Source organism: Chanos chanos, chromosome 12, assembly GCF_902362185.1.
Source record: "Chanos chanos chromosome 12, fChaCha1.1, whole genome shotgun sequence".
Lineage (NCBI taxonomy): Eukaryota > Metazoa > Chordata > Actinopteri > Gonorynchiformes > Chanidae > Chanos > Chanos chanos.
Genome location: NC_044506.1, coordinates 3,405,520 through 3,417,769, shown reverse-complemented (window position 1 = coordinate 3,417,769; position 12,250 = coordinate 3,405,520). Strand labels below are relative to the sequence as shown.

Below are 12,250 nucleotides of genomic sequence, written 5' to 3'. Positions count from 1 at the left end.
AAGAAGTCATGTCTGCAGAGTGTAAAGGATTCAGCTTTCTGTGATACAGCAATGTTTCCAGCTAGTTTAGAAAAACAAATCATCATAGAAATTGAATGATGAATGTTGAAGGTTCAGGGATCTCCTGGTTTAAAAAAGGAGCAGTTAACCTTTAACATCTGTTGGCAGATGATACTATTGTTAAATAGTTGAAAAGACATGAAATCATTAACTAATAGACATAATCCTAAACCCTCATGACTATCAGTGTTGAAGATCAGAGTAAATTAGCAGAGTGACTCGTCTTGACAAATTGGACCCTGAGGGTGTGTGTGTATGACTGGGTCATGTCACGTCAGTCAAAACATTCAGGGGGTAAAAATCTGAGCTAATGATTCTAACAAATATAAGCCAAAATCAAAATACTTCTAGTGAGTTGAAATCCTAATGTGTGTGTGTGTGTGTGTGTGTGTGTGTGTGTGTGTGTGTGTGTGTGTGTGTGTGTGGTCTCCTGATTGATCTATGCCATTGTCCCTTCTCCCCAGGGCGGTGATCTAATCAATATTCATTACTCCATCAGTTTTCCATTATATGTATTTGGAATTATGGAATGATAATAATGAGTGTAGAGTTAGTGTAGTGTGTAATTCCTCTCCTCCACAGAGTGTGTCATTGTGCTGTATCACATCCTCCCCATCAGCACCTGCAGTAGGTCCCAGCTGTAGCAGTGCAGTCTCTGTGCAGTCTGACTAAGGGAGGTTTTTGTACGGCTCTATATCATTGTGTGAACGCATCTTTACCGCTGATCTCATGGTAACTCTGACAGTAATAATCTCCTGCATCTTCAGTCTGGACTCCTGTGATGGTCAGATTGAAGTCAGTCCCAGATCCACTGCCACTGAAACGATTTGGAATTCCTGACTGTAACTGATTGGCCAAGTAAATGAGGAGTTTAGGAGCCTGTCCAGGTTTGTGTTGGTACCAGGATAAGTAATCATCATCATCATCATCATCATTGTACACTGCAGGACTGGTTTTACAGTTAATAGTGACTGTGTCTCCAGGAAGAGCAGATTTCACAGGAGTCTGAGTCACAGTCACCTGTCCTCTGGACTCTGAAATGGGAAAAAAAAAAAAAAACAAAAAAACAAAAAAAACAAAAAAACTCTTTTTAAATTGTGTGAAATGTTGTACAAAATAAAACATTCAATAATTTAATATTTGTGTCCCCGGTCTGCAAGACCTCTTTTCCCCCCAAAGTTTAAAGAATTGGTCTCCAACATATTCTGTGTTTTGAAGAATTAATGTAACATCTTACCATGAAAACAGAGAGTCAGTGTCCAGATGAAGATGGTGATGAAAGCCATGGTGTCTGTGGGTTAAGTTAGTGGGGCAGGCAGCTCTCAGTCATCAAGTGTTAAACTCAGAGGACTATAAACACTCCCAGTGCACTGAAGCATGTGCTGCCAATGCAAAGTCTCCTCTCTCTGTGGAAATGATCTTCCTGGCTAATGTCAATACAGTAATCACTGTATGGTCAACTAAAGTAAAAAATCAGTGTGAGCAGAATTTTAGTCAAGTATCATTCATCATTATAAAGTATGTTGAACAATCTATAATCAGAAATGTATTCAGCTCTGACCAGAAATGTGTTCTGAGAGATTCTTTATCTTTTCAGAAATCTCTTCTGTGAGCTCTTTTGAGTGACAGATGAATCAAGACAAAGAGAGAGACAGTTAGAGAGACAGGACTGTGGAGGAGAAGAGAGGAGATGAGGTCATAGCATGTCTGTCATCACCATGATGAGGTCACAAGTCCAATAATCATATCAGAGCTTCACTGAGGTCAGAGGTGACAGTTCAAAAAATGCTCAGATATGTGGAGAATTTTTCAGTCTTCAATGTGGCATAATCAATATACATTCAGATTTATTAAACATGTCTGTACATATTTGCTTTTCTAGGATGAAAATATGTGTTTTTTGGTACACTATTCCACACTGCATAGAGAAGAGAATCTATAATAAAATAATGACAGTCCTATGTCAGTAATGTGCAGCTGGTCTCTTTCACACAGACACATTCATATGGAGTTTATCAGTAAATCTTTAGAGGACACTGAGGTGGCTCTATGTTGTCCAGGCTGAAACTGAAGTTCTGGATTATGAGGGAGTTTTAAACTCTCTAACTGTGTCTCTGCTGCTCTTAAACATTCACAGGAGAGACAGTTAGAGAATCTAAAAGCAAATTGTGTTCACAATGCATCAGATAAACTAAATGTTTTAACTCAGAGAGCTGCACTTCCACTGAAAATCCCTTTCCTGAGGAGATGAATTTATACCTGCTGTAACACAAACACAAAACTACAGAACAGGTTTTGGATAATAACATTTGGGAAAACAAACCGCTGTATGTTGGAGAGACTTATATCAGAGGAAAGTAATTATGGATTTGGTAGTGTAAGTTGTCTGTTTTTTATTAATCTTGTTCAGTTCATACATGTCAAAAGAACTGAGATGCAGTTATGACTCATTTTTCAGATAAATAGACACGAATATTGTGTCATGGGCCTATACCTAAGGGTTATTCATGTTAAATGTCAACTGATTTATTTAATAAAATAAGAGATTATAATATTCCTCTATGTATATGTTCAAATGATATTCACTGTTCTGGTGAATTCAAATGACACATATTTATGAATAAAATGTATATTTGGGATCATTAAAAGTGAAGAAGACTAAATATGTACATAAACTGTATGGGACCAGAAAGTGACTTTTGCCATTTGAGGACAAGTAGAATACAAAATACATTGTTATAAACAACAGTTTGGAAATTTCAGAGGTTCTGGTATCTGAAATGTAAAAGTGTATGATTGACAGCTAACTTAAGACTCAGTTTGTGATAAATATTGGAACATGTGTGGACCCTGGTCTGTCTGTAAAATGACTCAGAAGAAAAGAAACTATAAAGTGTTTTTCAAACTCATTTGTTTCGTATGTGTAATAAAGCCCATATTCTTTAAAATGATATGACTACATTAAACAATATTTTGATTAATAAGGAAATGATACTTGAAACTTTGTGATTCAGTCCGTCCTCAATAAATGTCCCCCTCTTTCTCTCTCTCTCTGTCTCTCTCCCTCTCTCTCTCTCTCTCTCTCTCTCTCTCTCGCTCTCTCTCTCTCTCTCTCGCTCTCTCTCTCTCTCTCTCTCTCTCTCTCTCTCTCTCTCTCTCTCTCTCTCTCTCTCTCTCTCTCCAGCTGGACCTACAGTGAAGCCCAGTCTGTCTCTGCTCCCTCCCTCTCTTCAGCAGCTCTCTGAGGGCTCTGTCGTGCTGGCCTGCCTGCTCAGTGGATACTCCCCACAGGGGGCGCTGGTGAGCTGGACGGTGGACAGTTCGTAGGTGACACAGGGCATCCTCACCAGCACAGAGGAAGAAAGAGGAGGCCGTTACAGCCGTAGCAGCACCTTGACATCTGCATGGTCACCACAATGACCAGACATAATCTGCATCCTACTGCAAGAGTCACTGTGAACCCCGAAGACTCCTCATTTCATCTCCAACAACACTGCACCACCTCAGGGAGAGAGAAACAGTCCAGTCCCTGGTCTTAGTCAGCCTCCACATGAGCCTAGTGTTTTAGTCCTGCTGAGAGTAATCTAAAGCTAATCTGATTTAATCCAGTGTAGATTAACTGATTGTGTAGAAACCCAATAGACTGTCTCAGTGTCTCCATGTGTCCCGATGAAATTGTGATGAATCTTATTAGACCTTAAATGGTAAATCATTTATTTAGTGCTGATGCTCCCTCTTGCTGTTCTCTTAATAAAGCTTGATGCAGGAAGATTCCTTCATGACTGCTGTTCTGTCTTTTGATTGTCCATTAGGCTGAATGACTGTAAAAAGAACTGCACTCTCACTTCATTTTGTCAGAGTTAATAATTACACTACACAGAGTTAAATGTATTTCTGTGTGATTCTGGAAACGGATCAGGTCTCAGTAGAGCTGTGCTGCTTGAGTGAGTTTATTTTTCTGAAGAATGAACATCTGGTGAGAGTGCTGATCTATTCTGGGAGGAAGAAAACCACTCAGTCCTGTCTATGCAAATCTGACTCTCACCCCCTGGGCTCCCACACTCCCAGTTACACAGTGTCACTGGTTAAAGTAATCTAGACTGAGTCATTGTAGGGGTAAAGTGGTTTCAATTCTAGAAGAGATGAGTCTGAACTTGTATTACATCATACAGGGATATAGATGTCCATATGTAAGCAAATTAGCGAGCGATAGCTCACTGGTTATGCATCTGCAAAGAGAGTCGAGGGCAATCTGCAGCCATTACCATCACTTTGGCTCAGAGCATTTTCTCCTGATTAGCTAGTGAACATATTCACCTTTGAAGGAGCCAGTGACTGAGTCAGTGGGGCCAAAGCCAGTGGCTGCTGAGGGTATGGAGAACTAATAACTGTTTACACTGAATTAAGTCGACTATGTAATGCACGTAATCAACAGAGTCCCTCCCAACCAGTCAGGAACTATCTGACTGATATATCGCTCTTGTGGACAATGATTATGATGAGACTCACGCGTATGTACCGCTGGTCCTGTGTGCACATAACTAATAGCTTTAATATGAATCTGATATGTTGAGTATGGTTGTGTGGCTGTGGTGTAATACAGTGAAAAGCGTTGTCACCTGAAGGTTAAATCCTAAAACATGTCTTTGTGTTTCAGTGTTTTGTGATCTATATTCATAATTATGGAAGTTAGTGTAGAGTTAGTGTAGTGTGTGATTCTCTCCTCCACAGAGTGTCATTGTGCTGTATCACATCCTCCTCCTCAGCACCTGCAGTAGGTCCCAGCTGCAGCAGTGCAATCTCTGTGCAGTCTGACTGAGGGAGGTTTTTGTACGGCCCTATATCACTGTGTGAATACCCAGATACTGCCGCTCCAAAAGCCACCAATGTCATGGTAACTCTGACAGTAATAATGTCCTGCATCTGTGGACTCCTCTGATGGTCAGAGTGAAGTCAGTCCCAGATCCACTGCCACTGAAACGATTTGGAATTCCTGACTCTAACTTGTTTGCATAATATATCAGGAGTTTAGGAGCCTGTCCAGGTTTGTGTTGGTACCAGTGCAGGGAGTAAGCACTATAGTAATTGGAGTAATACACTGCAGGGCTGGTTTTACAGTTAATAGTGACTGTATCTCCTGGTAGAGCAGATTTCATTTCAGGAGTCTGAGTCACAGTCACCTGTCCTCTGGATTCTGGGGTAAAAAAAAAAAAAAAAAACTCTTTTTAAATTACATTCAATGTTGTATAAAACATCTTTAATGTACATCACATTTCATGTAATATTTGTGTCTATGGTATGTAAGAACCCCCCCCCCCCACCCAAAGTTTGAAGATTTTGTCTATAACACATGTTGTATTTTAAGGAGTTATTGTAACATCTTACCATGAAAACACATAGTCAGCATAATAAATAACATACGTGCATCTCAGGTCCATGTAAGACCTTTTCTTTCTTTCTCTCTCTCTCTCTCTTTTTTTTCGAAATCAAAATTTACCGGCTTAAAGTTTTATGTTTTAAAGAATTAATGTAACATCTTACCATAAAAACAGAGAGTCAGTGTCCAGATGAAGATGGTGATGAAAGTCATGGTGTCTGTGAGTTAAGTTAGTGGGGCAGGCAGCTCTCAGTCATCAAGTGTTAAACTCACAGGGCTATAAACACTCCCAGAGTGCTGAAGCATGTGCTGCCAATGCAAAGTCTCCTCTCTCTATGGAAATGATCTTCCTTATTCCTTATTATTGCACTCACAGTTTATTGACAGACTTTAGTTACAATATGTCTGTCTTTTACTATCCTAGATTTAAAATGATATAATGTTTGTATGATTATACATTACCATTCTCATAATTTACTGATGCAAACTTTAATTACATCATATCTGTCTTTAATAGATTAAGGACAGATGCTAAATTAAGTATGACATCATTTATATGTTTATATGATTATAATAATTACAACTGATTGACATAGACTCTACATATAATTTGTCTGTCTGTTCTATTGTATTAATAGTATGTTCTCAGTGACTGACATCAGCAGAGCTCTTGCTGTCTATAATAACACATGGAAAAAGTTTGGAAATTATGAACTGTTTGTTCAGGAAAAATAATAAACATTGCCCTTACTTGCCTTCCAAATCATTAGGTCAACTTAATGCAGCAAATTACATACAGAGACTTACAAAAGAGACAACTGTAAAATAAACCCAGACATACAGCAATAAGCACAATAAACAGTACATTTAAATAAAGGGTTATTACTGTGTAGCCCACAACCATTGAAATCATGATTAAGAACTGTGTGAAGTTCCCATGTTATCCAATAGAGGGAGACATGTAATACTCAGATCTCTAGTTGTCCTGGTTCTGCATTAGAGGGTTTTTGAACAGGAAGTTAATCTGTCTCAGTAAATGTGGAGGACTTTTGGTCAGGGGACTGAATTGGATGTTAACAGCGAGCATCTACACATATGTTATCTTTATCAAATATATATTATATATCACCTCTCTGAGGAAATGGTTTCTAATTTCCATTTAAAAGATCTGTGAGCGGAAAATGTTTCTTTTATCCTGGACAAGTTTAAGAGTAAACTGGTAGCCAGTCTGATCTTTAAATCAGCATAAAATGACAGATTACCACATGTATTTGATGGAATATGAATTAGTTGATAAGTTGATTGATGGCTGTCAGTGAGTTGATCACTAGTAGACTTAATAGTGTGAAACAATGTGTTGTAAAGCACAGAGAGATCAGAGTCATTAGAGCAGGAGGTTTTTGTACGGCCACTTAACCAGTTTGTATCACTGTGGGAGACTTTTGGTGGAGGCACCAAACTGTCAGTTGGACGTAAGTACAATTTTCTGCTCTTTGTTTAAATAACATTTTGTCACTAGTGTTTATTTTATAAAAGACAGTTTTCTGAGCATTATAGTATCATCCTATTGTTTTTAATAAGAATAAATGATATATTTGGAAGTCATCTAATAACAGTGTGTTCTGTTAAACTAATCGTTTATCTCTTTGTCAGCATATTATTCATACAAAACTTCTGGGAACATGTTGTTGTTACCAGTAAATGTAACGTCAGAGCTGATCACAACAATCACCTTGAAATACTTGACAAAAATAAACCAAAAAAAAAAGAGAGCAAAATTAAATTGCTCAGCAACTTTTAATGTGTTTGTTACAATTTACAATTCAGCATTTAGCAGACGCTTTTAGCCAAAGCGACTTACAATCAGTGCATCAGTCCGATTCCTAATACCTCAGAAGCAGACATCGCTAAAAAGACTGAGCGTCCATTTACTCCTTCGTATTGCGCCCTGGAATTCTTAGACAAACATAGATACAAGACAAGTTTTTTTTTTTGTTTGTTTTGTTTTTAAGGAAGGGGGGTAAGGCTTAGTGGGATAGGTGCGTTCTGAAGAGATGGGTTTTCAGTTTCTTGCGGAAAATGGTGAGGGATTCTGCATTCCTAACTGTATGAGGGAGGTCGTTCCACCACCGAGGGGCAATGGCGGAGAAGAGCCGAGGTCGGGAGGAGCGGCTGCCGGGTTCCCGAAGTGAGGGGGCCGTCAGCTTACCAGAGGTTGTAGAGCGGAGGGTTCTTGTAGTGGTATACGGAGTTATTAGGGCCTGAAGGTATAATGGGGCGGAGCCTCTTGTTGCCTGGTGGGCCAGTACCAGTGTCTTGAATTGGATGCGGGCAGCTACCGGAAGCCAGTGGAGTGCAGTAAGCAGTGGAGTGACATGAGAGTGCTTAGGGAGGTTGAATACCAGGCGTGCAGCGGCGTTCTGCACGAGCTGGAGCGGCCTGATGGCGCAGGTCGGTAAGCCAGCCAGTAGGACACTGCAGTAGTCCAGGCGGGAGATGACAAGCGCTTGGACCAGGAGCTGGGTCGCCTGAAACTCAGACAGCACTGAACTCTTGACTAATGTCATAGCTTATATGAATAGTTTCTGTTATGTGAATTTGTCTGTTTGAACATTAATAGAACTGAATTCAAATTTCATGTCTCTACATTCACTTTATATTTACATATTTTTTTCTCTCTTAAAAGTCTTGTTATCTATTTACATTCATAGAGTAAGAAAGAGGAAAGATTTGAGGCTTTATTGATGCTTATAATGATTTCAAACTCATAGATGAGTGAAGAATGTCCAAATTGTGTGTTAATGTTTTGCAGAATATGTGTTTTGGAATAAAAGTTTATTTATAGATTGGTAGTAACTGTCTTTCAACGCTCTGCTGAACTTGGTTTTGTTCTGTGATGTAGAGATAAGGGAAGTGAAAGAGGCAGAGTCTGTGTACTTTTGGACCACACATAAACTGTCTGTTTCAAGAACATAAAAATCACACACTCTGCTGACTGACTGACACATGTCACTTCTCTCTGCACCCAATCACAGCTCTCATTTCTGTTATGTCCCCTAGGTAACGCTCGGCCCACACTGACGATACTGCCCCCCTCCAGTGAGGAGCTGAAGCAGGGGAAGGCCACACTCATGTGTCTGGCCAACAAGGGCTTCCCCTCAGACTGGAAGCTGAGCTGGAAGGTGGATGGTAAGAGCTGGAGTTCAGGGGTGAGCTCCAGCCCTGAGGTTCTACAGAAGGACGGTCTGTACAGCTGGAGCAGCACCCTCACCCTCCAGGAGGAGCAGTGGACAAAGATGTCAGTGACCTGTGAGGTCACACAGGGCTCCCAGTCTCCTGTGAGCCAGACACTGAGGAGAGACCAGTGTTCTGAGGAGTGAGAACACACACAATCACACTGTTCCTCATAGACCTTGCGTAATCTATGTGTGAGTTTGTCCAGCAGCTTAACTTACAATCAGAGAAACATCCATATGATATGTCATTGTTGTGTTTCATATCAAATCTAATCCTGTCTACTGCATGTTGGTTCTTTACTGCTCAGTTTATTTTTATCTTCCTCATTCATGATTCAAATAAAAAGCCTTTTAATGACAGCTACCCCTGTTTCTGTACTCATTATAAATAAAATCATTCATCAGAATCACACACAATCATTCTCAAAATCCATAAATGTTCTGGACATCATAGGTCCAAAAATTCAACTTTATTGGCTTCAAAGTAATTTTTCTTTAGGTCATGTTTGAAGCTACCCTGAAAAGTTATTAAATGAATGAGAGATTTGTTTTTGTCACGCTGGTGGTGTGGTGCAGGACCCAAGTGCAAAGACACAATGATGTAGGTGAAAAAACGGAGGACTTTACTGGAACTGAAGATGAAAATACATGTGCAGAACAGGAACAAAAACTGGTAACAAAAAGGTGCAGCGTAACAGTGTGCTAAATACACAAACAACGATAGACAATGGACAAGGCAAACACTAGGACTTAAATAGAAGGAGAAACTAAACAGGGCAAAACAGGATTGGGTAAAATTAACAAGGTTAATAATTAGACAAACGGGAACAGGTGAGGGGCAGAGACAGACAGAGATCAGGCACACAAAGACATGACAAACTAAAAGTCCAAACTGAGGTGCAGGCTGTGACAGACAAATGCCGCACAAATGAACCACCCTGAGGAAGACAGTCCCATCCACCCTGCAGATGTCCTGGATGGAGGAGCCATCCGAGAGAATTTGCCAAAAACATTTCACAGATTAAGATACCACCACCCCCAGCAGTCAAATAAAGAAAAATCAGTCACATTTTATTTGGTCTTCTTTGTTTCCTACAAGTGCAACAATTACTATATTTAGATTGTTCCAACAATTAACAATTCACCTGTGACCATGCACCCACCTCTAACTGCTGCTCCAGTAATTGAATTTCAAGCTAGGCCTTTTAATCTGCCACTGCAAGTGCATAATTTCTCAGTCAGTTTTAGCCATTTTCCTCCTTAATTCATAACTGAGAAAACATAAGGATGACATTAAATTCTACAGATCTACATGCAGAATTAACCTGGCATTTATTGAACATCTCACGGTGTCAGTCTGTGCTGTGGAGGTTGATGGACTCTCCTCCTGGTAATGCCCAGTCATGCTCTGTTAAAAAGGATAAGAATGTGTCATCCCTTCAATGTGCATTTTAAACTCAAAATTCCACACAAGGATGTAAAAACATTATAATAGGGAGAAATATCAGTAGCTACCATACATAATATTAAGATGTAAACCACTGTAGGCCTTTCTGAATCCCTCTCTGTGGCAGCAGACAATGTGTCTTCATCATCATCCTGTGATGAAGAAGAGCATTCTGTTTCAGTATACTTTAAACTACTATAATTGGCAAAATCTTTGGGAGTATTTACAGCCCAAATGTTAATCTGCTAAGCAGGATATTAGGCGAGAGGACATTTGTGTGTCTTATAACAGCATTCTGTTGGGGGTTAAAGCTACTCCAAGTTGAAATAGCCACTGAATGACATTTACTTGGTTTAATATGTCAAATATGATTAAAACCAAAATGAAGTACAATCATGAGCCTATAGGCCTAAGCAAAATGTATTACCTGTTTGAACTATGTTTTTATATTTCATTTTCAGCGGCTACCAAGTGTGCTTTGTGCCCGTAGGATTACTCCTAAAAGAAAATAGAATTTTATTCAATTACATTCCACCACTTCCACCTGTAATATTAAAAGAAAGTGTGCTTACATGTTAAATGAATAGACTTCTGCATTCAAACTTACGCATTGACTAGGGCAGCAATTCTCTCCCACGCCGATTATCTCGCCTTTTATCTCCCAGCCCTAGACCCAGGCACCACATGGACTGTGGTGCTGGGCCCAACCATCTCTAGGGCTGTGTCCGCTCCTGGGTCTCCTGTCTCTGCCACCCTGAATCCCCTGAAGCATCTTCAAGCAGTGTCTCCGAAGGCTCCATGGAGGGTGCGCTGCCCAGCGCGAGGAATGCGCTGCCCGGCGCACCATGGAGGGTGCGCTGCCCAGCGCGAGGAATGCGCTGCCCGGCGCACCATGGAGGGTGTGCTGTCCTGCCCTGTTCCCGGCCCTGGTTGTCTCCCATGCTGACGCCCTGTCCAGGTCAGCTCCCGTGCTGACGCCCTGTCCTGGTCAGCTCCCATGCTGACGCCCTGTCCTGGTCAGCTCCCATGCTGACGCCCTGTCCTGGTCAGCTCCCATGCTGACGCCCTGTCCTGGTCAGCTCCCATGCTGACGCCCTGTCCTGGTCAGCTCCCATGCTGACGCCCTGTCCTGTTCCCGAGGCCGCTTCCCTGATCCAGCTCAGCCAACGTCGAGGCTTTCTTGAAGAGTCTGCTCCATTCCTGTTCCTGTGCCCGCTCCGGTGTCCAATCCAGGCAACTCCTCACCTGCTCCGCTGCAGAGGGGACCCATCAGCAGCACCTTCGGTCATCCCTCTGTGCGCCCCCCCACCCACCCGGTCTGTTCTGGACATCTTGGTTTTTTGTTCTGGGGGACGTCTGAAGCCGTCCCTCTAGGGGGGGCTCTGTCACAGCCTGCACCTCCATTTTGTTTTGTTCTGTCTTTGTGCTCCTGCTCTGTCTGTCTCCGCCCCTCACCTATTCCTGTTTGTCTAATTATTAACCTTGTTAGTTTTAACCAATCCTGTTTTGCCCTGTTTAGTTCTCCTTCTATTTATGTCCTAGTGTTTGCCTTGTCCATTGTCTATCGTTGTTTGTGTTTTAGAGCACACTGTTACGCTGCACCTTTTTGTTATTGGTTTTTTTTTTCCTGTTCCACACCTGTATTTTGATCTTCAGTTTACTGGTAAAGTCCTCCTTTTTTTCACCGTCATCATTGTGTCTTTGCACTTGGGTCCTGCACCACACCACCAGCGTGGCAGTTTTCATTAACTGAGAAACTAACTATCCCATAAGAGCAGGTTTCACAGTTTTAAAAAAGGGCAGTTTTCACTTTTCACAATGTGAAATAAACCAAAAGAATCAGTGTGACAGATATTTTTAGATCAGATGCCTTGTTTTAAAACGAATAAACTAATACACCCATAATGATCAACCGTGGAGGAAATAGAAAAATTCATCGACGAGTTCCACAGTAATCTGTGCGAAATGCCGGCTCAGAGGCCCAACCAGCGCACAGAGGGCTGAGCAAAGAAACGCTACCGGGAGTCCTCCAGACACCGAGCACTTAAACACGCCAACACAAGAGGTTAGTGTGCTTCACTCAATTAATGCAAGACTCAGCATTTTAGAATCACTGTCTGCTGAACTGAA

The 12,250-nt window shown here is 41.2% G+C and overlaps 2 gene segments (V, D, J or C); one reads left to right on the top strand and one right to left on the bottom strand.

The window, feature by feature from the left end:
• Nucleotides 1–756: 756 nt before the first annotated feature.
• Nucleotides 757–1,346, bottom strand: LOC115825477 (Ig kappa chain V region 4135-like). The segment is given in 2 exon segments: nucleotides 757–1,094; nucleotides 1,298–1,346. Coding segments are annotated over 2 exon segments (387 nt in total).
• Nucleotides 1,347–6,473: 5,127 nt separating this feature from the next.
• On the top strand, nucleotides 6,474–8,805 carry LOC115825475 (Ig kappa-b4 chain C region-like; the record flags this gene model as incomplete). The annotated part of the segment is given in 2 exon segments: nucleotides 6,474–6,516; nucleotides 8,498–8,805. Coding segments are annotated over 2 exon segments (351 nt in total), but the record flags the coding sequence as incomplete, so codon positions are not given.
• Nucleotides 8,806–12,250: the final 3,445 nt, after the last annotated feature.